General features: G+C 45.0%; 1 protein-coding gene across 1 annotated transcript; it reads left to right on the forward strand.

Annotated features, from left to right (window-relative positions):
- The first annotated feature begins 738 nt into the window (after nucleotides 1-738).
- On the forward strand, nucleotides 739-26,197 carry LOC146783087 (olfactory receptor 6N1-like). Its single transcript, XM_085637283.1, has 2 exons — nucleotides 739-886; nucleotides 25,236-26,197. Exons 1-2 carry the CDS (start codon nucleotides 739-741, stop codon nucleotides 26,195-26,197), a joined length of 1,110 nt encoding a protein of 369 aa, XP_085493409.1.
- Nucleotides 26,198-27,694: the final 1,497 nt, after the last annotated feature.

Here is a 27,694-nt window from a genome sequence, read left to right on the forward strand (position 1 = left end):
TAGCCATTACAAGATGGCTGCCGATTTGGACATCCACTTAAAGCTGATTTGGAGTAGAGAGTATTGGTGCTTACAACAATAATGTATGGCTGTCTCTTTGGCAGGAGAACCTTCCAGAATGGTTGCTGTAGTGATAGAACGTAATGCAAGCTGACAATCAGGTGCTGGAGTCTTTAGTATGAGGTCAGTATCATCAGTGATTAGACGTTTATAGTGGCAGGGAGTACCATTCCAAGATGGCTGCCATGTTGTCCATTTAAATGCTGGTTGGGAGAGTAGCCTCCAGAATGAGGAAGATAGCAAGCTGTCTGAGAGAATCTTGTGGGCAAAGCTTCTCTTTACAGCTATAACTGAAGAAAGGCAAAAATGTTTCAGTATTACTCACGTGACCACCTGGTGGCACTCCTCTCGGGTCAGACATCAACCAAGAGGTGTGCAGCAAGATGTACACTGCTCATAGCCTTGTTCGCACCAAAATCACAAAATCATATCTGCAGGCACTGGGTTATATATCCAGGGGATTGTGATCGATCAAGAACCGAAGTATTAGGTCCTGAGACCTATCAGCGCAGTGCTACTGGCAAACGAAATGATCCTAGCAGAGGAGTTAGATCGGGGCTGCCGATCGGTGAACTCTGCCTGCGATCCTGCTGCGGTCTGCTGTGAACCACCTCCCTCGGCGGCGGTAATTCTCCTGCGGCGTTCTCTTCAATCCTCCAGCAAAAGGGACCACCAACGATGTCTCCGGTATTCCGAGGAGCGATGCCTGTCCGTGTCCGTGATTGCGATGGCTCCGTTACTCCGGGGAGCGCTGATTGCAGAAACCGCCGCGATCTGTATCACGAGGCGAGGATCGTCCCGTTCATCAGGAAAACTCCCACAAAAGGTAAAGCGCTCAGCTTGTTTCGTTATTTCGTCGGTATTTTCCTAGTTTCGCGACGGCTGGTTTCGCAGGGATGTATAGCCAGATGCTATCCCTTACCTCCGGAGCTCAAGGGAGCACCTCTGCTCCGGCTGCCATCTTACGTCTGATAACAGAACCTTCATTGTCACTTTTAGGTTTTTAAAAGTGGCTTAATGGCTTGTGTACGAAAGGTATTACTAATACAGAGTTGCAGAATTTCAAAATATTTTTGGGTAGTTCCCTTTCACCATCTTGAACTAGGACTGCTTATATCTAGAACCAAAGCTTCTCCCTTAATATTGCTCTGGATGATTGAGGAAAGTGTAGGGAAGTTCCTCATTCACTTTATTCCTACATCTAGAGCCAATGCAGACCCTTACTCATTTTGTAACTGTTTCAGCATTTCATGGCAAACTGCCAATGATGTAGTGCCATGAGTGTTAGTATAAATGCATGGAAATATGCTTCCCTAGGTCTTGCATTCCTCTTTGGTGGCACTATTCCAAGTAAAAGACACATAGGCAGTATTCTATACTTATTTTGTGTGTTGTGTAAGGGTATACCGCTTTCATTTTGTTGGTCTTTCGAGCAATCCAGAAGGCAATTTCATCATGCCTTGTGAGCATCTTTCCCATGATAACATTTATTGTCTGTGGACTGACTGGTTGTACCTTTCTCTGTGCTACTGTCCCACTGATAGAGCTGGTTTTGAGTTCATTGGTATATAGCACAAACTGTGTACATTTCCTGTATATGGAGACTGTGTAATTCAGGTTCCCTACAAGATCAGCTGGTGCTAATGTCTCAGGATGAGTAAAGAGTGTTTCTCCACCTAGTGCTGGCTAAGTGGCCCTTTCATTGCTCAGGGGTCCAAATTGTTGCGTGTGTGTGTGTGTGGTACTCAGCAGCAACCCAATTTTGGTGTTCTTGTTAAGGTAAAGGGATTTTGAGATCCTAGTATGCCCTATAGTGTGCAGCATCACTGGGGATACCAGGGAGGCAGGGTGAAGCGAGACTGTGCGAAGTGCGATGCCTACAGGTCACAGTGCAATCAGTGGCGGCATTGAACGGCATCGTCGGTGAGACCTGGGTTGTGGTGTGAAAGTGCAGAGGTACCCTCTGTGGTGCCTTAAGGTCACAGAGCTTGCAGCTGTGTCGTTACCTTTTTCCTCTGTAGAGGCTGAAGCATCCAGTTCCAGAAGATGGCACCCAGAAGATGTTGAAGTCTTTGATTTCCCTTAGACTTCCAACATGAGGCAAGTTCTAATTCAAGCCCTTGGAGATACTTAAGATGCAGAAACAGTCCAGTGCTTTCCCTGTCCAAGAGAGAAGCAGCAACTGCAGGCCACCAGAGCAAAGCACACAGCAATGTGATAGTCTCTCCTCACAACTCTTCCAAATCTTTTTCCTGGCAGGTTCCTAAGTACAATACAGTACAGTAATCTAAAGTCCTGAGGGCAGGGCACCAATATTTATAGCCCATTTTCCATTGACGTTCTGTGGTGTTGGCATAAACAAAGTTCTCATGGCATACAAAAACCAGTTCAGCCTGGCTCAGGCCAGGTTCACCACAGGAGGTGGAGACAGCTTTGTGAGAGGCAGCCAGAGTCCATTCAGGTACAAGTGACAACTCCTCCAATTATTCTAAATGCAGGACAGACCCTTCAGCCCAGCTATGAGTCACCCAGGAAAGGGAGGACACGCCACAACCCCCTTGTGTCCCTGTCTAGTGTGAATGCACAAACCAGCCCCTGTCAGTCTAAAGCCCACTTTCTAAAAGTGGCATTTCCAAACAAACAATATAAAAATCATATTTACTAAGAGATAATAAATGTAATCCTGAGTTCAGGCATACTGAACTCCACTTTTCTATCAGCTCCCCATTGCCAGCTACATTTGTAAACGTGTTACAAAGAAGCTCCCATGTTAACCTATAGGGGAGATAGCCTTTCAACAGTGAAAACAAAATGCACAGTATTCCACTATGGGATACGTACAACACACTAGTACATGTCCTACCTTTCACATACAATGCACCCTACCCACAGGGGTACCTTGGGCCTCCCTGAGGGGTGTCCTACATTTAAGAAAAGGGAAGGGTATGGCTTGGCTAGTGGGTGCACAGACACTGCAGTGGCAGGTTGAAGAAACCTTTGTAAGGCTACTTGTGTGGTTGGCACAACCAGTGCTGCAAGCCCACTAGCAGCATTCGATTTACAGGCCCTGCGCACACACAGAGCACTGTAGTAGGGACTTAGTAGTAAGTCAAATAGGCCAATCATGGAAACACCAATCCATAAACACAATTTACATGGATAACATTTAGCCCAGAGTCCCAAAACCAAAGTAAAATAGGTCAAGACGCAAAAAGTCTGGGGGTGAATCCACTATAAAAGCCATGCAAAGTGGCCTTGCTTAAATCAAATTTTTCTGTTGGGTTGCGCATGTAACACATTGTGTGGTGCAAGCGTAACACTACTGGGATCATATATATGACCCTAAGACTCTGGCTTAGCTCTACAAGGTTGTGAAAGAGCAGGTTATTGTAGCCCAGCCCCACACAACCCCACTCAATTTATATTTGCAGTGTTGTCTGGGCTTTCTAGGTTACTAACAGCCCCTAAACAGGGATCCAGTGATGCATTGGTAACTTGAAAACCCAATTTAGTTCTTTACAATATCTCACACAAGCCCTGCACAAAAAGAGACACTTTAAGGTTTATTTCAATAGTCTCATCATGTTACTTAGAACATCTAAAAACAAATACAAATGAATGCAGGGCAGTGTGACGCAATTATAATATCTGCCTAAGAAAAACAAGTAGCAACTGGGAGACAGGAAGCAAATTCAAGCTCACCACAAGGACACTATTGCTAAGAAGGGCTAAACAATCACACTAGGAGCTAGGCCTCGATCAGAGACAAACTACTCAGTACCAGAAATAGTTTTACAGTTTTTGTGCAAATAAACCACTACCAACATTTTTTTTTTCAAAATTCGAACACACTCATACATTGACCAGTAAAGAAATCATTACACTTAAACTTTGGGAACCTGGCATCTCACACTTTAATCCTTAATCAACACTATCCCTGACCTCAACATGCGAATCTAACAAATCCAAAAAAAACAACATATAAAACCCATATAGTGTTAACACGTAATGAACAACAATGACATTATTAATTCACATTTGCACAAATATTACAACAGCCTCAACATCGCAATAGAGACACACCTTTACCTTGCACATCAAAAGCCTCCCATACTCACCAATCCTAAACCGGACTGGGAGAGAGCAAATGAGTTCAATAATGTTTTAATCATTAGATTTATTTAGTGAGCATAATTAAAATTAGCAGCAGTACTGTGGAGAGCAAAAACAGTACAGATCAGGAAGCCAAAGGTATGCAAAAAGCACATAAATTGTATAAAGAAATAACACACCAACCAGATTAAAAGGGCATTTGTCACCCCGAGTGGGACGGGTATGCTCAGACGTGAGTCCCATGCTCTCCATGCCACTGGCATCAAGCTATCCTGGCTGAAGAGGGGTGAAACCCTGAAACCGGTCCTAGGATGCTTGTTTCCAGTTCTGGGAGGACCTGGCTTGGCAGTTCGGGCTGGACTGCTCCCATGAGGCACAGCGTCAAGACTGATTTGCATATGGCTGGGTTCAAACTGGAATGGCATGGTGAGCAAAAAAACGATGGATTTAGGCCCAGATCTCTGTACTGGGGTGAATGCATGACATTGTTCTGCATTCTGTCCATCAACTGTTGTTTTTCCATAAAAAATACAACAAGGCATTTCGAATAAGTAATAAAATCTCTGCACAGGAAAAACAAAGCCTATAATGTTCAAAGTTGAGCAACCTTGATAGTAAGTTAAAATAGGCCACAGTCCAAATGAGCGCAGTAAGTTGAAGTGAGCCTGCCTACAAGAGGAATCCAAAGCAATAATATGATTTAAAATGAGCTTGGTACACTGAAGTATTTAGAAAGTGATGGAGGAGTGTCTGAAATAATCACATCCACTGGTAATTATTTGGGGCTGCATCCCAGTCCATCATTAGTCAGCCCACCATGCCATATGCAAATCAATCTTGACCCTGCTCCAATGGGAACAGTCCACCCAAACATCTCCCCAAACCAGACAACAAGCAAACTAGAACCAGTTTTGCACTGATCAGGGCTCATCAGCCATGTATGGCTTGTTTCTGGGGGAACCATGTGAATGGACCCACATCTGGGCATGCCTGCCCTACTTAGGGTGGCACCGTGAAGTATACATAATGTGATGAATGGAATGCTTGAATCAATCTCAGCCACTGGTACTTACTCGTGCCCATCCCATGCCATCATTATTTTGCACCTCCCGCCACCTCAGTTTGGAGAATGAGCCCTGGCAGCAAAAGAGCAAATGTGCAAAATGATCTCAACAGATTGCAATTGAAATGCCCTGGAGAAAGGGCAACGAGAAGACAGGGAAGCTGAACTGACAATAATTCTAGTCCATTCATGCTGTTTTCACCAATCAACTTTATACTGACCAAATGCTAACATTTTTAAATACATAACATTCTATCTGCATTTAGGAAATATGAATGTCTGCTGTGCAGGAAATCATCATTCCTGTAATCCTTTCACCAGAAGTCAAATAATGACTTTAAAGTACATTAATTTATTCTTGAGAAATACATAAGAAACACTAGAGGGTCCCTGAATATCAGAATACAAGGAGAAGAAGGCAGGGAAAAGAGGGTATATAACAACAAACACTTCTCCCAAGTCGGTAATTCAATGTTAGGTAATACATCCAAGATAAAAATACAATTGTCCCACAGACCAATACTTTTCAAATTGTATTATCAAAAGTATAAATCATTTTTGTAAAATGTTAGGATGTATTATCTAACATTGAATTACTGACTTGGGAGAAGTAATAATTAATTCTTGTTCATCATTCTTGCTGCACGTGTCATGCTGAAGGTACCTATACATAGAGAATGAATACATTCACTTCTGTCAACAGGCTACAGCCTTCATCATTGAAAAAGTATATCTTATTAGCAAAGAAAAGATACAAAGACCAGCAACAACCAGGCAGGCGAAAACTAATTCACAATATTTTTCGATTTTACCGGGAAATAAACTTGTGCACATTTATATATTATCATATATTTACTTGTACCTGCTTGTAAGCTTCAACTGAGGGGAGAGCTGTGCACCACCAAACACCGCTGGGGACAGGACTACAACTCCCATCACCTCCTGCCACTGTTTCCTCGACTCGCGCATATAAGCGCGATGAGGTACCGCAGTGAGGGATGAATGCGGGGACGCGCTGGGCTATGCCGGGACAAGAGCAGGCTCATCCACACCCGTTGGAGCCCGGAAGAGGCTGAGCTGGGCCACCTCTCTAACCCCTGGCATTTGATCCATCCTGTGCTCTGTTTGAGATCAAGATTGTGATGGGTAAGAAGAAGATAATTACTACATCTACCCCTGAGGTAACTACATCTAATTTTACTTGTTTTCATCTAAAGCAACAAACACAATCTCTATGGAGATTGCCTTGGTAGAGCGAAGACTCTCTCTGAGGGCTGGTGCTCATGATGGGACTGAGAGTATGCCCACGGCCACAGTTACTGAGCCTAATGTTCATGCTGTAAGCCAGGGTGTCTCAGAGAGTAGCCGTTCGCCATTTATCACACCGTTGACCCCTAAAGACACTCCCATCTCTCTCAACATTGCATTGCAGAGAAGTCTATTCCTATACCGACCATAAGTAGCAAGAGGAAGATAGGACCTTACAAAGAACCTCCCTCCTCAAAACCAAAGAAACCAAGAGAATCAGCACCTTTGCTGATTAGTTCAGAGTCTGGAATGGACAATTTTGATCTGCCGCAGGTCTAAGGCCCCTCTTGAGGACTTTTGCGCTAAGTTATCTTCTATGTTACACCCTATTTTGTTACGTATGGACAACATTGAATTAAACTTCAAGAGTTATTAAATTCTAGCAAAGCAGTCAACCACCTCCAATATTCACCCCAAACACACTACTAATAATCCTCCCATTGCTAGCACTTCATATCCTCAGACTGGTAGGGCCTCATTTGGTGGCAAAACAGGGCTTGCTTTGGGGAAGGTATATTGCATAGCCACAGCACAACCACATAGTTGTACTATACAGCCAGGTGGGGGAGATCCGACCTTATTAGCAAGACCCTTTAATGAAATATCTTCAGGCCTTCTACCCCTGCCCGTGCGTGAGGATGGATTAGTTATTAATAGACCACTGGAGGGCTTTGGTGAGTTTAACCATACCCACACCAATCTTCCCCATAGCGCATCTGCGCAGAATTAGAGGGAGTTTAAACACCAAACTCTTAATCTTTCTCCCATGGCCTGTCTCCTTGTCCTAGTCTTGGTAAATATTCCAGTGCTCAGACCATCCCAAAGAGAATCTACCATTCAGCTTATGGACAAATTTCATCACTGGCTATCCAATTATACCAGGCCAGGGCATCTAATCCAGAATCATCTTATAATAGCGAGAAGAACCATGTGGGTTTGTCCATCCCAAAAAGCTCATGAGGGCGATTGTATTGTTTTAAATTTTGATTGTCCACAACTCATGAGAGATTTAATTTTCCAACCACCATTCACCTCCAAGACAGTGACCATGATTTTTCCTGCACCTCTGGGCTCTTTCTATAAACCACAGAATTCTCAATATTAAAAGGTCCCAATCAGTGCCCCAGATCATTTCATAAATGATAAAAGACCATTGTTGAACGATTACATGAACCCTTGTACACCTGACAAGCGTGCTCCGTTATCAGGCCTGGACTCTTGCGATTGAGAAGTGGTTATCAACCAGAAATCCCAAACGCTATCCCAAAGAGAGAGAGATGGGGTTGAGGCAAATGGTGCAATACGGTCTTCGCAGGGGGAAACAGAACAGTGGAGTTGCAACGGTTCCCACCCCTTAGATCCATCCCACGAGGCTGTCAAGGAACATACCCCAGGTGCACATATTGTAGTCTATACTCTATTGTCCTGGGATATACCAGGCTATAACAGCAAGGTGAATAAGGAGGAGTGGCTTACTGTCCTGGTCTATTTCCATATTATTTGTGTGCAAGAAACTTGGGGGATCACACCACTTTTTATTAACGGGTATCGATTGTTTCAAACATCGGCTTTGCATCCCGCAGGGGCTAGGCCTAGGGGGGGTCTACTTACATTGATATCTAACGTGGCCGTATTTAATGTTCTAAGTTTTATAAACACATCAAACTACTTTCATATTTTAGTAATTAAAGGCAATGACATTTGGGATTTACTATTAGTGAATATCTAAACCCTGAGGTGGTACCCCAGCATTTAGATGATTTACTAGAGGACCTAGCAGAGTCTCATCCTGAACCTATTCAAGGTATCTGGCTGGAGATTTTAATATCAAGGCAGGCTCACGAAATTCTATGGATTGATGTGGGATCGTGGACCACAGGGAAGCTTCTATCCCCCATTGCCACCATGATCCGCAGGGGAATCTTATCAACAGTATTTTAATGAAATGGCAATCCTAGCTCCATAATGAAATAGATTCACTCAAGGGGCAATTCATACCCGTCCACAATCGATTGCATTATCTCTTCGGAAACTCTTAGATCTAGCTTAACTAAGCCTCAGATTACATATACAGAATTTCGGGATCCTGCCATGCTTTCTTGTGCTTTATCATGGCAGGATTCAAAAATTCGTAATGGCACTATAGTCCCTAAATCAACCCTAGGAAGAATTAATGGTTTTATTTTAAAATGGAATGAGGGTGATGAGACCACTTTTTTTACGAACATTATTGTGGCAAACGATGAGGACATAAAACTCTGCCTAGATCCATCTTTAAACCAAACGCAGGTAACTGAGGCGTTTAGCAATCTTCTAAATCACATAAAATCACTGATTTGCCCGATATCGGTAAGAGATAGTGCACTGCGTTCAGTGGTTTGATGAGAATTGCTCTGCAGCCTCCGCAAACCTTTGTAATACTCTTAAAATATCACCTAGCGATAAAGAGCCCATTCATACCTTGAGGAAGGCAGAAGGAGGCCGCTTCAATCTGAGGCCTGGGATCATTTAAAGCGAGCACCATCTCTCCGAGGCAGTCCTGCTTTCTGGAGGGTGATCAACTCGCCTCTTTTGAAAGATAATGGTGGACCTTCCCTAAATGTACACCTCGATGCAGATTGCTGGATAAGGTATTTTCAGGAAGTCTTCCAAAAACCAGGGAAACCCATATTTGAGATACATGTTCCAACACAGAGACTTTCTTTTGATCTCGAGGAAATCAAACTTGCTCTGACCCAATCTCCACCTATGAAAGCACCAGGGCCCGATGGGGCCCTATGGATATCTTGCTTACAGATTTCCCTTTTTAGTCCCCACTATTAACTGTGGTCTTTAACGCAATAGCTAAGACTGCTCACCCCTTTGGAAGTTTTATTGGCGAGGACTCCTTTGGCCCTTCAAAACCTCATCGCACTTTATACAGCTTTTATGGCTAATTTGGACCAACACGTAAACAAAGCCAAAACATAACATATTGCAATGAGTGGGGTAAAAAAGAAGCAGATGAGATATCACCTAGCAGGGGAAACAATTGAGCAAGTACCTATTTCAATTATTTAGGGGTTGTTTTTGGTCACAAACAAAATTGGAAGGAGATTTTACAGAGTCGAGCTAATTTAATGGCCGAAAGTATCACTGCTTTATTTAGATTCTCAAAAAAATTGTGCTGTAAGCCAGTATTGGAAATGTCTAAAAACTATTTGGCCAAAACGTTATCAAAGGTCATATATGGGAAAGCAATATTGGGTACAACTGATGTGAAGGTACTTCATGTCATAGAATATACATTTATTAAAAAATTGTTGTAAGTTCCACTATCATGTGTTGCACATAAGACGTTAGCCTGCCTGTTATTGATGTAGTGTCCAGAGATATAGGGCACTAGGACCTCGGAGAGGGCAGAGGGCAGGACAGGTCACCGGACACCAGTTCCGGTCAGGAGAAGCGAGGGGGCAGAGCACAGGAAGCAGGGGACGAGATAGGACGTGCAGCATGCTGGCTGCAGATGATGTATAATAGAGAAATACCAACTTACGTGGTGTCGTGGTGATCTTTGCACAAGGCGCGACGTGACAATTACTTGTAACGCTTTTCGCCCTAAGTGGGATGGGTATTCCCAGACGTGGGACCCGTGCTCACTACGCCACTGGAGTCAAGCTATCCTGGCTGATGACGGCTGATAGCCAGAAACCGGACCTAGGATGCTTGATTCCGGTCCAGGGAAGACATGGCTTGGCAGTTCGGGCTGGACTGTTCCCATGAGGCACAGGGTCAAGACTGATTTGCATATGGCCATGTCTAAACTGGGGTGGCGTAGTGGGCAAAAGAACGATGGATTTAACCCAGATCTCTTGACTGGGGGAGAATGTCTGCATTGTCAGCATTCCGTCCATCATTTCTTTGTTGTAACGCTTTTCGCCCTAAGTGGGATGGGTATTCCCAGACGTGGGACCCGTGCTCACTACGCCACTGGAGTCAAGCTATCCTGGCTGATGACGGCTGATAGCCAGAAACCGGTCCTAGGATGCTTGATTCCGGTCCAGGGAAGACATGGCTTGACAGTTCGGGCTGGACTGTTCCCATGAGGCACAGGGTCAAGACTGATTTGCATATGGCCATGTCTAAACTGGGGTGGCGTAGTGGGCAAAAGAACGATGGATTTAAGCCAGATCTCTTGACTGGGGGAGAATGTCTGCATTGTCAGCATTCCGTCCATCATTTGTTTGTTGTAACGCTTTTCGCCCTAAGTGGGATGGGTATTCCCAGACGTGGGACCCGTGCTCACTACGCCACTGGAGTCAAGGTATCCTGGCTGATGACGGCTGATAGCCAGAAACCGGTCCTAGGATGCTTGATTCCGGTCCAGGGAAGACATGGCTTGGCAGTTCGGGCTGGACTGTTCCCATGAGGCACAGGGTCAAGATTGATTTGCATATGGCCATGTCTAAACTGGGGTGGCGTAGTGGGCAAAAGAACGATGGATTTAACCCAGATCTCTTGACTGGGGGAGAATGTCTGCATTGTCAGCATTCCGTCCATCATTTGTTTGTTGTAACGTGACAATTACTAACGCCATTAAACTAGCTCCACTCTCCCTTTGGCTATCAGTATGGAAAAGGGGCACTGTGATTTGAACCAGAACATTTTGAAAGATATCCTGAACCTGGATCAAGCTCATAAAATCCCATGGGTATTATATGTGACACAAACGTTTATATCGCTGGGGCTTGTATACCTATATGACACCCCGACCCTCTGTGAACATTTTCCAAAATCAGGATTGAAAAAATTTTTCTTAAAGAAAGACATTCGCGATAGATGGGACAGACATATAGAGGGAAACAATCCGTTTTATTGAAGTTTACTGCAGAAATCCAAAGATTATCACAGCATCATTTTATTCTGATTAGATTTCAACTAAACATGTGATAACAAGGTGATTCAATCGACCTCACATTTCCTAGTTTTTCTGTCCATTTTATATAGCAGAGAGAAAGAATGTTACTGCCCTATTTTTTAAAAATTCTCCCTGTGCTCTCTAGATCCAGCCCTTTCTCTATTTTAACCAAATTAGAAACCCCGTTGGTGTGTTATGCTGTTATATTCCATATAGGTACCCCAATATAGGCTCAGGTAACATTACCTATATTCACCCCTACATTACACACATAATGGTTCGTGGGGAATGACCTTTTACCTAGATACATCACTGCACACAGAACGCAGGATTTCCCTAAAAGCAGCCTCATACAATATGCATGAGGACTCTTGGAAACTCAGCAGTACTTCCACCTCTTGCATAATAACTATGTACAAAGTTAATTCCTGACGTCATCCTAAGTCCGACAGTGGCACAGCGAGGTAGAACCCCTGGGGAGGCCTTTGGGTATAAAAACATCATCTCCTGCTGAGACAAACAGAGGAGACCAGGACTTCCATGCTGACACAGTGACACGAGACGATGAAGCCCCTGCATGCAGATACTCCAGCTCACAGTGGTCTGACATCCCTCGCGGGGTGTCCAACTCCAGACCAGGACGGGGTGCCACAGTCTCTCACTTCAGGTAATGGGGTTGACTTCATCCTAGAGGGATTCTTGGTTTAACACCTACATACAGGCTAGGTACACTTAGGTATGTCTAGTCAGAGTAGCATCGTTGGAGTACGCCTTTTATTGTCATGTATTTCATATACTTGCATGTATTCATGGGTAAGGCAAAATGGTAGAAATCTACCATCCTTTCACTTTCTTAGTGCTTCTAATCATTTATATCTGTTACTGTCTACTGGTTGTTTCAGCACGCCTATTTAACACTAGATTAACAAGTGCTCAATAGATACTTATTGAAAATGTCCCTACCGTTTATTCTGTGTATCTTTCTGAGACAAAGTGAGAACGAGTGACTAGCTGGTACACAGGCCAACATACTGGGTGGGGGTGTCTAGAATCAGTCTGGACACCAATCCTACAGTGTATGTTGTCTAAACGCACAGATCCTGTATACGTTTTATAAGAACTACACGACAATGCACTGGCTTCTTTATTACTGGCTGTTCTAAGAATCTGTAAGGCTTTTATTGCAACATCTATCGCATTTTAAGATTATCGTTTAATCAAAGTTTTTTTTATACTTGTGATGTTGCCATATGAGTTTATTTTATCATGAAATGGTAAACATTTTTTAAGCTTTTATACTGTACTTATTTCATCATATGTCCTTTATATGTAATGAAATTACATTTATTTCTAATTTTATGCATTTTTATTGAAGTCGGTTGATTGATTTATTGATATATAATGTGTGTTTTTAAGGCCAACATATGGAATTTCAAAATTATGTCAAGTAAATTTAAAAAAAAAACATTTTTATTGTCCTTGCACAATATAACAGTACAAACAATAGACCAACATGTCAATTCCAGCCATTATCAACTAGGCCACAGAGAGAATGAGCCGGCGTTACATAAGCAGATCTGAACCCTGAAGGGCATGATTATGGGTCTTGAGGAACCTATGAGGCGTAAGTGGGATGTCCTCTTACCATGCCTACTCTTTGCATACCGTGAGGTGCCACAGAAATCTCTAGGGTTCAGCCCCTTTGAGATTCTCTATGGACACCCAGTGAGAGGACCTCTAAGTGTGGTGAAAGAAGGCTGGGAGCAATCTCCCAGGAAACCTCCCCAGGATGTATATAGGTATATGCTGGCGTTTAGGAACCAAACTAGGCATTATAGGCAACTCGCTGAGGCGAATCTGGAAGCCAGCCAGCCAGGAGGAAATGAAGCATTGGTTCGACCAGAAAGCCACTTTGGTAGAGCTTCAGCCTGGTCAAAAAGTGTGGGTCATGGCCCCAGTGGAGCCCTGCGTGCTCCAGGATAAGTGGACCGGACCATTTGAGGTTGTGAAGCACAAACGTCCGGTTACCTACTTGGTGGACTTGTGGTCTCCCAGGAACCCCTTGAGGGTCCTGCATGTCAACCGCCTGAAGCCCCACTTCGAGAGGTCCCAAGTGGGCATGCTCTTAGCGACAGATGGTGGAATGGAGAAGGAGACCGAGCCTCTTCCAGACCACCTGTTGGCGACAGAGCAAGATGGGTCAGTGGATGGTGTCAACCTCTCTTCCACCCTGACCCCTGAGCAACAGAATGACTGCCGCCAGTTGATGGGAGAGATTTCTGATCTGTTCTCCCTGATTCCCGGTGTCACTGATTGGTGCGTCCATGATGTGGACACTGGGGATAGAACACCTGTAAGGCACAAAACCTACAGGGTGACTGACAGGGTGAGAGCTTGCATCAAGGAGGAGGTCTCCAAGATGATTGTGTTAGGAGTGATTGAGTCCTCTAACAGTCCTTGGGCCAGCCCAGTGGTCTGGGTCCCAAAGGCTGCCGCACCCGGTGCCACGCCAGAACTCCGGTTCTGTGTGGACGACCGAGGGCTCAATTTAGTCACCAAGACTGTCGTGCACCCCATCCCCATAGCTGATGAGCTCATAGATCGGCTAGGGGCTGCACGATACCTCAGCACGTTTGACTTAAATTCTGGGTACTGGCAGATCGCCTTGACTGATGGGGAAGAGAGAGGTCAGCATTATCCACACCAGATGGGCACTACCAGTTCCGGGTTATGCCCTTTGAGATGAAGAATGCCCCTGCCACCTTTCAGAGGTTGGTCAACCAGGTGTTGGCTGGACTGGACGATTTCAGTGCCACCTACCTGGATGACATCTCAGTGTTCAGCGCCAGTTGGGAAGAACATCTGCGCCACCTCTGGGAAGCGTTGATGGCGCTGCGGAGGGCAGGCCTCACGATCAAGGCGAGTAAGTGCCAGATCGGGTAGGGTTCCGTGGTGTACTTGGATACCAGGTTTGGAGCGGCCAGGTGACGCCCCTGCAGCCCAAGATTGAAACCATCCTGGCTTGGGAGCCCCCAAAACCTAGACAGAGGTGAAAGCCTTTTTAGGACTCACGTGTTACTACAGGAGGTTTGTCAAGGGTATGGCAACATTGTTGCACCCTTGACCGCGCTGACTTCCAGGAAGCAGTCCAAGAAAGTGATTTGGACTGACACCTGTCAGAAAGCTTTTGAGGCCCTGAAAACTGCTATGTGCACAGAGCCCGTGCTCCTGGCACCCAACTTCTCCAGAGAGTTCATAGTACAAATAGATGCTTCAGAGCATGGTGTGGGGGCTTTTTTGGCACAGATGAATGAGGAGGGCCTAGATAAACCTGTAGCCTTCATCAGTAGGAGGTTACTTCCACGGGAACAGAGGTGGAGTGAGTAGCATCACGCTATTGAGCGTGAGGCATTGGCTGTGGTCTGGGCACTGAATAAGCTGAGACCATACCTGTTTGGGACTCACTTCCGGGTTCAGACATACCACAGGCCCCTTAGATGGTTGATGCAGATGAGGGGTGAGAATCCAAAGCTGTTGAGGTGGTCCATTTCCCTACAGGGTATGGATTTCATGGTGGAACACCGCCCTGGTAAAGAACACGCCAACGCTGATGGTCTGTCCAGATTTTTCAGGAGGTAGGGTAGTTCTCCTCACATTTCAGCTGGAGGGGACAAGTGTTAGACCTGGCATCTTGGCCTGGGTCTACCTTTCATTTTTTGCTGTTGCCTCATGTGTTTTTGCTGGTGTTAGATGCTTTGGGCACTGTGCCACTGCTGTCCAGTGCCACTGTGCAAGTGCTCCCTATTGTAAATCGATGTATGAATTAGTGATTCCATGATTGGCTGGTTTGGTTTACCTGTCAGACCCCAGTACAGTGCACCAGGAGTGCCCAGGGCTTGTAAATCCAAATGCTGCTGGTGGGCTTGCAGCACTGGTTGTGCCACCCACAGAAGCAGCCTGTAAAAGTGTGTCTAAGGCTTGCCATTGCAGAGCCTGTGTGCAGTCTGGTACTGCCATGCTGACTGGGCAAGTGCACCCACTTGCCAGTCCCTAAACCTTCCCTTTTCTTCATATCAGGCACCCCTCTGGTAGGCCCAAGGATAGGGTGCATTGTAAGTATGAGGTAGGACATGCCCTGGTGTGTGTGGCATGTTCTATAAGTGAATTACAGTCATTTTCGTGTTTCACTATTGCAAGGCTACCTGTTCTCCATAGGCCAAAATGGGCAGTTTGATTATTACATCTTATAATCCTAACTGACTCAGGGAACATGGTAGAAATTCGAGTTTAGTATGCCTGAACTCAGAATGATAAAATACATCTTTTAGTTTTCTGTGTTTGAAAGTACCACTTTTAAAAAGTCGGTATTTTCTTGTCTAACCATCCAAACCTGCCTCTGCTAGGCTGTGTATTCCTTGTCTGGAGTTTGAGTGACAGGGGCTGGGGCTGGGGAAATTCCAGGAGACAGGGTGAGTCAGCACAGGGCTGAATAGAGAGATCTGCTCTAGATGGGAGGGAGGAGTTGCACCTGGGACCTGAGTAGGGCTGTGCCTTCCCTCCACAATGCTGGCTCCATCTCCTGTGGTGCGTCTGATGTCTATGCCCTGCACTCTGAAAGGAAAGAAGGAGTCTTGTAAACAAAGTGCTCCAGGACTGACCAGAACTGGTTTGGACTGGGCAAAGGCCTCTCTGCCTTCAGAGAACAAAGAGAAACTGTGTATAAAAAGGGGGACCCAGACCCCAGAACTTTAGATCACTTTGGAAAACAAGAAGAAACCTTTGCTGAGGAGTGGAACCAGAAGAAACTGAGGAGAGACTATCCCTAAGCTGAAGTGCTGCTTGGGGGATTGGCCTGCAGTAGTTGCCTGACTGCCAAAGAGAGGAGAAAGAACTTTGTGTGCACTTTATTCAACTTGTGAAGGATCTCCAAGGGCTTGGAAAAGAGTTTGCCTCCTGCTGAAGTCTCAGGGCCAACAGACTTCACCCACCAGCTCCCCAAGAGTTCTTTTGAAGTGCCTGCAGTTATGCTGGACCTTTTGAGGACTTGCGTGTCGCAAGGAGCTGGAAGCGCGACTCAAGAACAAGAAGCGTGTCGCCGAACTGCTGGTTCACAACATGAAGCGCCTCCCATCGCTGGAGAAGAGGATCGACGTTGCATCAGATGCCGCCGCATCACCGGGAAGCGTGTCGCAGAAGAATCGTTGAGTTATCGCAGGTCCACCAAAGCGCCTCGCATCACCGGAGAAGAGGATCGACGTCGCATCAGACACCGCCGCATCGCCGGGAAGCGTGTCCCAGGGCCTGTTGTGGCTTATCGCCGGAGAAGAGGATCGACGTCGCATCAGGCGCCGCCGCATCACCGGGAAGAGTGTCGCAGGGCCTGTCGCGGCTCGCATCGTTGTGGAAGCAACTCGCATCGCCAGGGGAGAGGATTGACGTCACATCAGATGCCGCCGCATCACTGGGAAGTGTGTTGCAGGGCCTGTCGCGGCTCGCATCGTCAGGAAACATCTCGCATCGCGGGAGAAGAGGATCGACGTCGCATCAGGCGCCGCCGCATCACCGGGAAGCGTGTCACATCGAGAAAGAAGCGCCATCTTTGTTTCTTTGCACCGGATCTTCAACACATCACCGTCATTGCAACACTTTCGTTGTCTTGTGTTAACGCATCTTCAGGTACATTGAACTCTGAGTGTCGCATTTACCATCTTAAGAGGACTAAGGTAAATTCTACCATTTTAAAGTAACAGTATTGTGGATTTGTGTCGTTTGTGGTCTTGTGATAAGTCTATATAAAGAATACTTATTTTTGATATAAAACTTGTGTGGTGTCCATCTGTAGTGTTGTCACTTGATTACTGTATGTGTTCACAAATGCTTTACACACTGCCTCTGCGATAAGCCTGTCTGCTCGTGCCAAGCTACCAAGAGGGTGAGCAGGGGTTATTTTGGGAGTGTACCCCCTTACCCTGACTAGACGCAAGGGTCCCTATTTGTAAAAGGTACCTACCCCTGCCAACTAGAGACCCCTAAATCTAACTGGGGTTATATGTGAGAAAAAAATGATCACCTTGTCAAATATAGCCCTACATATCTTTAGGTCACCCACCCATATCACCATTCTTCTTCTGTCACACTGATCCAGACACTGAGACATGTGCAGGAACAGTTTGCAGTCTCTGCTAATCCCAAATGAAAGGAAATAATTGTGATAACTCCAGGGCCCTGAACTTCCTCTGACTAATTATTATCTGAGAGAATAGCTGAGAGTGGAGAGAGCTTCCAAGCACCAGGGATCTCTGCAGTGCACACCCCTGTGCATTGGACTGGCAATAAATACAGAAGACTGTGGGCATGAGTAGCGCCTGGTGCCAGCTGCAGTTGGATGAAGCACCGGTGATCAGTGACCCCCGCTGCTCCTTACATCAATCAATCAATCAATCATAAATTTAATGACAATGAACAGCAGCACATGGCCAAGCTGGAGTTCAGGTCAGTACTCCAAGAGTGGTACAGTGATAGTACAGGAGGGCTGCAGTGATAGTGCAGGAGTGATGCAGTGATTATGCAGGAGTGCTGCAGTGATAGTGCAGGAGTGCTGCAGGGATAGTGCAGGAGTGTTGCAGTGACACTGCAGGAGTGCTACAGTGATAATGCTGGAGTGCTGCAGTGATAGTGCAGGAGTGCTGCAGTGATAGTGCAGGCGTGCCGCAGTGATAGTGCAGAAGTGGTGCAGTGATAGTGCAGCAGTGATAGTGCAGAAGTGGTGCAGTGATAGTGCAGGAGTGGTGCAGTAATAATGTAAAAGTTCTGAAGGAGTGGTGCAGTGATAGTGCAGGAGTGCTGCAGGGATAATGCAGGAGTGTTGCAGTGACACTGCAGGAGTGCTACAGTGATAATGCTGGAGTGCTGCAGTGATAGTGCAGGAGTGCTGCAGTGATAGTGCAGGCGTGCCGCAGTGATAGTGCAGAAGTGGTGCAGTGATAGTGCAGCAGTGATAGTGCAGAAGTGGTGCAGTGATAGTGCAGAATTGGTGCAGTGATAGTGCAGGAATGGTGCAGTAATAATGTAAAAGTTCTGAAGGAGTGGTGCAGTGATAGTGCAGGAGTGGTATTGAGGGACCTCCTGGGAGTGGATATGTATCCAGATGGTGGAGAAATGCTTCAATCTATTTTTTTATTTACGAAGTTTTGTAAAGTGTTAGTTTTCTAGAATTTACCACTATATTGCTGAGAGTGCAGGATAAGGATAGAGCTTTCACTAATCTTCCTCTGATCTTCAGTGGTGACCCATCTTCTTGTTGAGGGGGGGAGAGGGCTGTGATGTCTTCCTGGGTAGTTAAGCCTTCTTTGACAAGTCTTCTTGTCAGGCTTTTTCAAAGTTTGCTTCACTCAAAGTTTCTTTCGTATTTGAGCTCCACGCCTGGCAGATCTGAGATCCCATGGCTCAGATTCTCTTCACTGGATGCACTCGGGGTGCTGGGGGACAGTGGGGTAGCACCCCCTGATCAAGGATGTGGATTCAAACTTGTTGGACGCTCAGTGTCAGCCTGGGATAGTGTCTCCTTCCGCTTACCTACTTTGTCCCCTGGCAGCTTGCACACATCATCTTTTTCCAAAATGAATGTTGCTCAAAACAGCTTACAGACACATGTTTCACAGGTTTGTTCAATTGGTTCCTGATATCCAATCAATTGTTCTTTTTCTCACATGTTCATATACATATAATTTGCTTCCACCAATTGGATTCAAATAAGGCCTCAATGCATTTCGGACCCCTGCTCCTTCATCAGAGGGTCATTTTCACTGCAAAACAAAATAAAAGAATAGTGCACACATCATATCCCCTTGCAATGCTCATGCAGGTGTACATGAAGGATTGACCTTCATCCATGAGGATGCCTTACCCATGTTCCTGGGTTCATATAAGTGCATCAAAATGAAATGTGAAGCTGAATTTATGAAAGAATGGAGGGCAGTCGGAATTCCACCAGTGCATGGCGTCCTCAATGGGCACATTTTGAGGCATTTGTCCTTTACTTTTGAAAGCCAAGCATGTGTCCCTATTTGGATATGTTTGAGAAAACCTCTTGAATAGTTGTGACTTTACCTCGGCAAGTGTCACTGATTACAATGACAACACAACCAACATGTGCAGTCAGAGAAAGGAACTGGAAACACAACTCTCACATTCAATTAATCAGCAGGACTAGGGGTCCCGGCATAGCCTGTGGGGACAGCCCTGAAAACTGTAGGGCGATGTCAGCACAGCGGCCATACTGCTGCTGCTCACTGGCTTAAATAGACAGGTTGGATGTCAGAAGAAAGCTGGAAGTGGACACATTAGCACAGAGATTGTCGGAAGAAGATGTAAGAAGATTTTTTCTTGATTTCCCTTCTAAGAAGCTGAAAGAAATCTTTCATGCGGAATGATTTCACCCTTTCTTGGCCAGCACGTCACCCATGCCTCTAATACTGGTGAGGGGTAAGGTATACTTGTCTATAGAGAATGGTGTAACATTTGTTTGTCCAAAAAAGGTTTGTTTCCCAGTTTAAAAAGTACTCATTTGTTCGCCGCCCAAATCCTACAAAGGCCCTTTTTAATCGGTCTGTTATTGTGCTGAAATGACAAACACATTTATCATCATAGTCGGTCAGAACACTTGAGGTGGTTCTTGTTTGGAGGTTCTTGCACCCCTTTACCACCTTCCACAGACCACCTTTGGGATTCACTCCTTCCCAGAGTAATGTGGTCCAAGTCCTCACTTCATCCACATTGAAACAATACTTCTCATTCCTGAGTTTACAACCCGCCTCTTCTTCGCCCTCCCCAGTTCTCATTATGTGATCATGATTGTACTGAACATAGGTCTGACCTGGGCATAAATGTTTGAAAATCTTTGCAGCTTGGATGAGCCAAAATTACTCTGCTAAACTGGTAAATGCCCACTGATGTAATAAGTGCTTTCCACCCGGTGAAGCCTTCTCCGATGGACCACTGATTGTATGTTTGATGCCCTTCAGGAGAAGGATCTCATTAATGTAAGACTGTGGGACCTCCTCATCCGTAGATTTTTGTTGACTATGTGGAGGTAGACAGAAAACGTACTTTTTTGGGTCTAGAAATCACCACGAGTAAAAGCCACATTGCGGCCACTACGTTCAATAATTCCTGCCTTTTTATGTCCTTAGGCATTACCCTTATCTCTACCATAGGTACTGTTCTTAGCTTATGACTTGCAGGCCAGGCCTCAGTTCTCATTCGTATGTGATGCTCACATCCCTTTAGCTCTCCAATTGGATCTGCAAACAGCTCCTCATGCCTAAGAAGTGTTCTACTGTCAATCAATGCTTGATCTCCATGTCTTGGCTTCAAAGACAGGTCTAGAACATGTTGTGTTTTGCACCCAAGTACAGGTGGTCCATTTTCTGAAATGTATGAGCAGCCCTTGCAGCATGGCTCTGGTATTCAGGACTGCTGTCTCCAGAACTATGAGAACGACTGCTCCAACTTCAGCCCCACCTGCTGCAAGAGGACTCATAAGATGGATATCACTGAATTCACAAACTGCAGCCACTTTAGTGTCAGATTCCCAACAAATGGGTTGATGTGTTTATCCTCTCTCTGTAGACACATGCAGAACTTGTGCCTACTCATGACCAAGTTTACTTTCTTTGTGTCATGCTGGTCCAAGCGTTGTATGGCCTCTTCTAACTTCACAGATGGGTGGGGTGGGTTTGTTTGAGTGTAGTCGCATTAGCAGGTTCCTTTCACAGGAACCCTCAAGGCGTGGAGAATCTGCAATCCAATCAAGCAAGAGAATGTATTTATAAAGAGGATCAGGGGGAAAAGGGAACCTTGGAGGCAATCAGGATAGAAGGCCTTGCAAGAAAGACAGAAAAGCACCAGTGTTGACACTCTGAGATCAGTGAGGAAGGAAAGTTTCAAAAAGGCAAGATTGACCCATTTGTCAACAGGTCAAGGAGAGTGTGGCACATGTGAAGCACTGCAAACAAGTTGAAGGGATGAAAACATCTGTCTGACCCTCTTTAGGCTCATGCAGTGGGTGCTCTGTCTGTAGGACCCCCTTTGAGATCATGTAGTAGGTTCTTTGTCCATCCGACTATCTTTGGGTTCATGCAGTAGGTGGAGTGGCTCTGCCCGTCTGACCCTCTTTCAGAACATGCAGTAAGGGTTCTGTCCATCTGACTCTCTTTGAGTTCAATCAGTAGGCACTCTGCCCATCTGACCTTCTTTCGGAACATGCAGTAAGGGTTCTGTCGATCTGACCCTCTTTGGGTTCATGCAGTAGGTGCTCCCTCCATTTGATCCTCTTTGGTCTCATGCAGTAAGTGGCCTACCCGTCGGTACCTCTTTGAGCTCATGCCGTGGGGGCTCTCTCACTGGAGGTTTGGGTGATTCACAATCTTACATTGGTGTAGAAATCCATGGGTGACACCCACAGACATATCCAGCTTTAAACCAGTTCTGAGTTGTTTCCTCTGAGCCTCTCTCTAACTCACATGAGGCTCGTGGAGGTCAGGATGTGTGGTTAGATTTCAGGATCTAGGAAAGACTTTGAAGCAGCACAGATACAATGTCAGATGTGAGGCTGTCTGGAGATGTGTTGCTCAGATATGGATTTACCTTAAATACATGAAAAGACAAGAGAACAGGAACAAGTTGGTTCAATTAAAAGCTGAGGCCGGGAGAGCCTGGACAGAATGTGTCAACTCGAAATCTCTTGATGTACAAAGGTTTGGCTGTTCACTTATCCAGTTCATGAGGTAAAATAAAATGTTTTCTACTTTCTGAAAGGGCATCTTTGTCATAAGACAATCACATGTGCACATGTGATAATGAAACTGGTGGCTCTTGACCTTCTGGGAGAGTGTAATGTGGGCCATTGAGTATGTGTCCAGATGTCTGGTGTGAGAAGCGTGTGATCACTACTTGTGGTGTGCATGTCGTGTCTTCATTGGTTCAGTGTTCCTCTCTACATGTGGTATCTAGCTTGTGGCATTTCTGGGGAAAGCAAGCCTTCGACCATACAGGTTTTATTGGGTGCCATTTTCTCAGAATTGTTTGTGGTGCAACTATTATCTGTGGAATCGATCAAGGTTTTTCTTGGGTGCATGTTTGCCTGTAATTTTGAGGGACCCCACCTGTGAATTTTTATCAGATAAGCGTGGGCATGACTCGCAGGACCTGCCTGACCATGTGTGTCTGCCTTGGGGTTGATGGAGAGGTCACCCTGGGTGAATCTGATAGCAATGATGTGAGTTCATCGAAACTCCTAAAAATAAGATGGCAGCCATTTGTATCATTTTTATCAACATTATCAACATTACGTTTACACAGGTCATCTTGTACATTGATGTCGTTAGTACTGGTGTTACTGAGGTTATGTTTTCTCGGGTCTGAATGTACATTGACATTGGTCTTGATACCAACCACAATATTATCATACAAGCATGGATTATTACATACATTAGTATCAGTGTTTCTGATGTCCGCACTGCTGTGCAGGAGCAAGTTATGGTATACATTCACATTGCATTGATGGGCATTGGGTGGGCACAAGCTATGTCATATGTTCACATTGCATTTACTGATATTGTCGTTGTCGGGCCTGTACATATTATTACATTCATTGACATTGTGTTCAGCTATCCCAACAGATGAACCTTCTATGTAGGGTTTTTGATCCACTGTGAGCATATCAAGGAGGTTGATGAACATTTGTTGACATTTCATGACATATCTGTGCGGATCTGGTTTGTTGTGTGGATTTTGTGGGAATCTTGGTGTTGCCCATAACTGATAATGCCGAGACAAGCTGTGGCAGGGGAACCTATGTTACACTTCAAAATCGGATATATTTATAGTGAAAGTATACAATTCTGAAACTAATTCCATAGGTCCCTAGTTAAACTGTATTGGAGGCTGAGCTTTCCCCACCTGATACAGTGGCCATCCTGTGCTGGCCACAAATTGACAAACAGCCCCACGGCAAGTTCTCATGACATTTTGTCATACAGCAATTGATTAAAGCCTTCCAACTAGAGGATGCCTGTAATACAACCATGGGATATGCCTCTTTCAAGCAGGTTACTAACAGAGCAGCCAAGCTTTCATCAGGAATCTTAGATATGGCTGAGCTTGACCACAAACGCCAAGCGTGGGCAGCTCTGTCATCTCAAGTGTGGGCAGCACTGTGGGGCCCACAGCAATTTCAGACCTCCCACTTCTCTGTGGCCACAAAACATGCTTTTCCGCTTAGTCACCTCAGTTTTTTCCCATCAAAGAACCTGGTCTCCATCTGGAAGCAATCATGGATGAACAAAAATTGTCACTTATACAGTTACATCTATGAAGGTTTACTCCATTCGCTCCGCGTGTGCCTGGCCTGGCTAGCTCATAAGTGAAAACTTCTTTGGCCTTCTTTGAGAACTCTCCAAGACAGACCATGCTGCCCTGCAGTGATAGCTCTTCTAAATGTGACCTCCGTCCAGTTGTCCTGCAAGGCAGTGAGGTTCCTCACCTATGCTTCCGAGCAGCTGGAAGAGCATTGACAATGATTAGCCGGTGGGTGGCAGGGCTTCCCTGGGAGTGGTGCTGTCCCGCAGAGCGCAGTCATGCTATTCAACATGTATTAGCTTCTGACGCTTTTCATCTGGTCAGTCTTCTCTAACGCTAATTTGTGGGGGGTGGGATCTTTCTCTTCTGTTTGTTATTTTACTTTGCAATGGATGCCCTCCTGTCCTATGTAACCACAAGGTGGAAACCCCCACTCATACCATAAGCACCAGCACTTTATGCCAAATTATTGTTTATAGCTTTACAGACAACAACGGTTCCTGTGGAGAATCAACAAATGATACTTCGTATATAATAGCACAATCACAATAACCGAAGGAAAAGAGATGTCTGAAAATACTTTGTTTTATATCATGTAATCACATTATTTTAAATCCAGTGCATCGTTTCCCAAGTGATTGTGAAACCCAAATTTCAAGGTTGTGACTTTTTGTGACATAAAAACAAGGTTTCATCAAGGTCAAGAGTGACCATCAAATCAATGCATAATATGTGCTCGCGTCCCACTAACACAGAGATAGTGGCTGGCAATGGTTCGCTTCACTCAGTCATTATTATTTATGTCTTGGGTGACTAACTGGAAGCACTTTAGTTGATGAGTATACACAAAGTGTGCGAAGACCTAGACACCAGATGGCGCCGACATTTGTACGCACCAGCACTTTACATTTTGGACTTTCCGTTGTCTTTATTTTATGTCATGCTGATTTTTCTGTGAACATGAATCAAAAATGTTTTATCTTTTTATTATTTTTTCCAATGAGTGCAATCATGTATATTGTACGAATTTTCTTTAATCAGACAGTAAAGAATGCTAACTTATTTAAATTACAAAATTATTTATTTGAATTTTACATTATTTAAATATTTCCATGGGTCGTCGAGTGCAGGGATTGGATGATTTAGGTATTCATGTTTTTTAGCAGCATGTGCTTGTGTCTTCGGAAGTCCTCACATGCTGTGTTTTTTACTTTCTTTGTGACACAATTGTTACTGTGTCATTGAGTTTGCATGTGTGGTGTCTCCTTGCCTAGGGTCATCCAGCTACTGTAATAATAGATGGGTGAAGGCACTTTGGGCTTCAGTATACTGCTTATCTCTATAAATCATGGCTGAATTACTGTATTCACAATACTTTAAATATATGTTTAGATTATGATTTATTTAACTCTCTTCTTTTTTTGTACGAAACAGCAAACGTGGCAAATTCAGACTGTTTGAGGAACACATCAGATACTCCAGTATTCCTGCTTCTGGGGCTGCAGGCTCTGCCAGGGGTGAATCCTTTCCTGCTCCTAATGTTTCTCACTGCTTATTTGTTAACTCTGTGTGGAAATATCTTGATGGTTGTAACCGTACTCCTGGAAGCCAATCTTCACTCTCCCATGTACTTCTTCCTTGGGAACCTGGCCCTCCTGGATGTCTGCTCCACATCCAATGTGGTGCCCACCTTACTGGGTGGTTTACTGATACACCTCTATCTCATCTCTCTTCAGCGGTGTTTGATCCAGTATTTCTTCTTTGGTTGGATGGCGTCCACAGAGTGCTTCCTTCTCACAGTGATGGCGTACGACAGATACATGGCTATATGCTTTCCTTTACATTACCCAAGACTCATGGACCAGAGATGCTGTCTTCAGCTGGCTGCGGGTGCCTGGGTGGCCGGCTTCTTCTCTTCGCTCTTTGCAGACTCGCTGATGAGCAAAGTCCAGTTCTTTGGCCAGGGGCTGATTGACCATTTCTTCTGTGATTTTGAACCTCTTCTAAAAGCTGCTTGCTCTGACACCTCCCAGATAAAAACAATCACATTTTATGTTTCATCCTCTGTAATAGCTCCACCTTTTATATTCATCATAGTATCCTACGTATGTATCATGGCAGCAGTATTAAGAATTCCATCTGCCAAAGGGAGGGAAAAAACATTTTCTACTTGCAGTGCCCACCTGGTGGTGGTCAGCACATACTTTGGACTCCTGATTATAATGTACGTGGCACCATCAGCAGGACACTCACTGAACGTAAACAAAGCCTTATCGCTGTTGTACACCATGGCCACCCCAATGGTTAACCCCATTGTGTACGCTTTGAAGAACAAGGCCATCATGGAGGCTTTGAAGAAAGAAAGGTGGAAAAAGTCAAGGTTTTTACATTTCTAGAAACCTAAATTATGGTCTTTTTCTAGAGTGTACAAGTGATGATATCAGTGGTGGTAGGAACTGTGTGAGAGGAAGCTGACATCCAGGTGGCAGTGCCCACTTGAATGACCTTGAAGAATAGATGGGTTGAGGAGGAAAGATGTACTGATGTGTAATAGATTTCTGAGGTAGCAATCAGAAAACAAAATACTAATTTGTACTTTTCCTATATCATGCCTATATTTATTACTTTCCATTGGTAAATGTTAGCTTGTTTTCATTCTCAGTTGCATGGTTTGTGATTTTGACAGAACTGAAATATGAATGAATCAAAGAAAGAAAAAACACTTCAAGGTGGTGAGCCAATGGGAAGTCTGTCCCCAACAACCACTATCAGTTGTATCTCCATTCACCGCTGATGGCGAGGGACTGCCCTGGTTCTTCATGCTTTGAAGTCTGGAATCAGTTCTCAGTCTCTTCAGTTGCATTCAGCTGTAGAAGGTTCATCACGGACATATGTGTCATCTTGTTTGTTTCTGCTGGTGGTCAAAGGTTTGGGAGCAAAGGTCAGTCCAATAAGGAAAGGTCAAAAGATTGCAAGAGGAAGGTCATTCAGATCCTCCAAACCTACCGATTGCTGGGGGGTTAAAAAGGAGAACACTGCAGCTCAGATTCCTGAACCTCCCACACAGGGCACCGCAGCACAAATAGTTGCTGCACTGCGTTGTGTGCGAGGTAGAGAGAAAAACAGCCCTATTTCAACAGCGATACAGCACTGTCCTGCTCTCTTCCTAGTGCAGGTGGAATTATACTGCCAAGCACCAGGCACACACATTGGCACCACAAACATAGTGCAAGGGTTTATCTGTGAGTCTAGCATAGGTTTTGTACTGGAGGGGTTCCCTTCCAGCACAAAAAACTATTGTTAGTTTAGCTTTAAAACTTCTCTCACTTCCGAATTGTGCTGTACAGTACAGCACACATGCAAATTGCGAAACGTTGTGTTATTTATGTTATGTTGTGTGTTGATTTGTAGTGCACGGTTATTCACCTGTGACGGTATCCAGGCACTGAGTAGGGCAGTCTTGGGGAGGAGATCATGTCTGTTTAATATGGTAGAGCCATGTCTTGAGGTTCTTTTGGAAGACCATGAGGAAGGGGGAAGGGGAGGTTCTGAGGTGTTGCAGGAGGTTGTTCCAGGTCTTGGCTGTGAGGTATGAGAAGGAACGTCCTCTGCTTCTGGTCTTCTTTATGCGAGGGAGGTGTGCTCCTGCCTCGGTCCCAGGTAGAATGTGTCTGGTGAGTTGGTAGATGATGAGACTGTGGTTGAGGTAAGCTGGACCGGTGTTGTGGGGAACTTTGTAGGTGTGGGTGAGAAGCTTGAACTTACGTCCTTCTTTGACTGTGAGCCAGTGTAGGTTTTTGAGAGGTAGTCATTTAGTGGGATCTTCAGGATGAGTCTGGCAGCTGTGTTCTTGGTGGTTTGGAGTCGAATGGGACATTGGCTGGGATTCCGAT

This window comes from Triturus cristatus, chromosome 12 (genome assembly GCF_964204655.1).
Source record: "Triturus cristatus chromosome 12, aTriCri1.1, whole genome shotgun sequence".
NCBI classification, from domain to species: Eukaryota; Metazoa; Chordata; class Amphibia; order Caudata; family Salamandridae; genus Triturus; species Triturus cristatus.

Bases quoted from the DNA above. Each gene is read 5' to 3' on its own strand.
- LOC146783087 (XM_085637283.1), top strand. From the start codon at position 739: ATGTCTCCGGTATTCCGAGGAGCGATGCCTGTCCGTGTCCGTGATTGC. The intron at 887-25,235 runs GTAAAGCGCTCA...TGTACGAAACAG, and splicing joins CAGGAAAACTCCCACAAAAG to CAAACGTGGCAAATTCAGAC.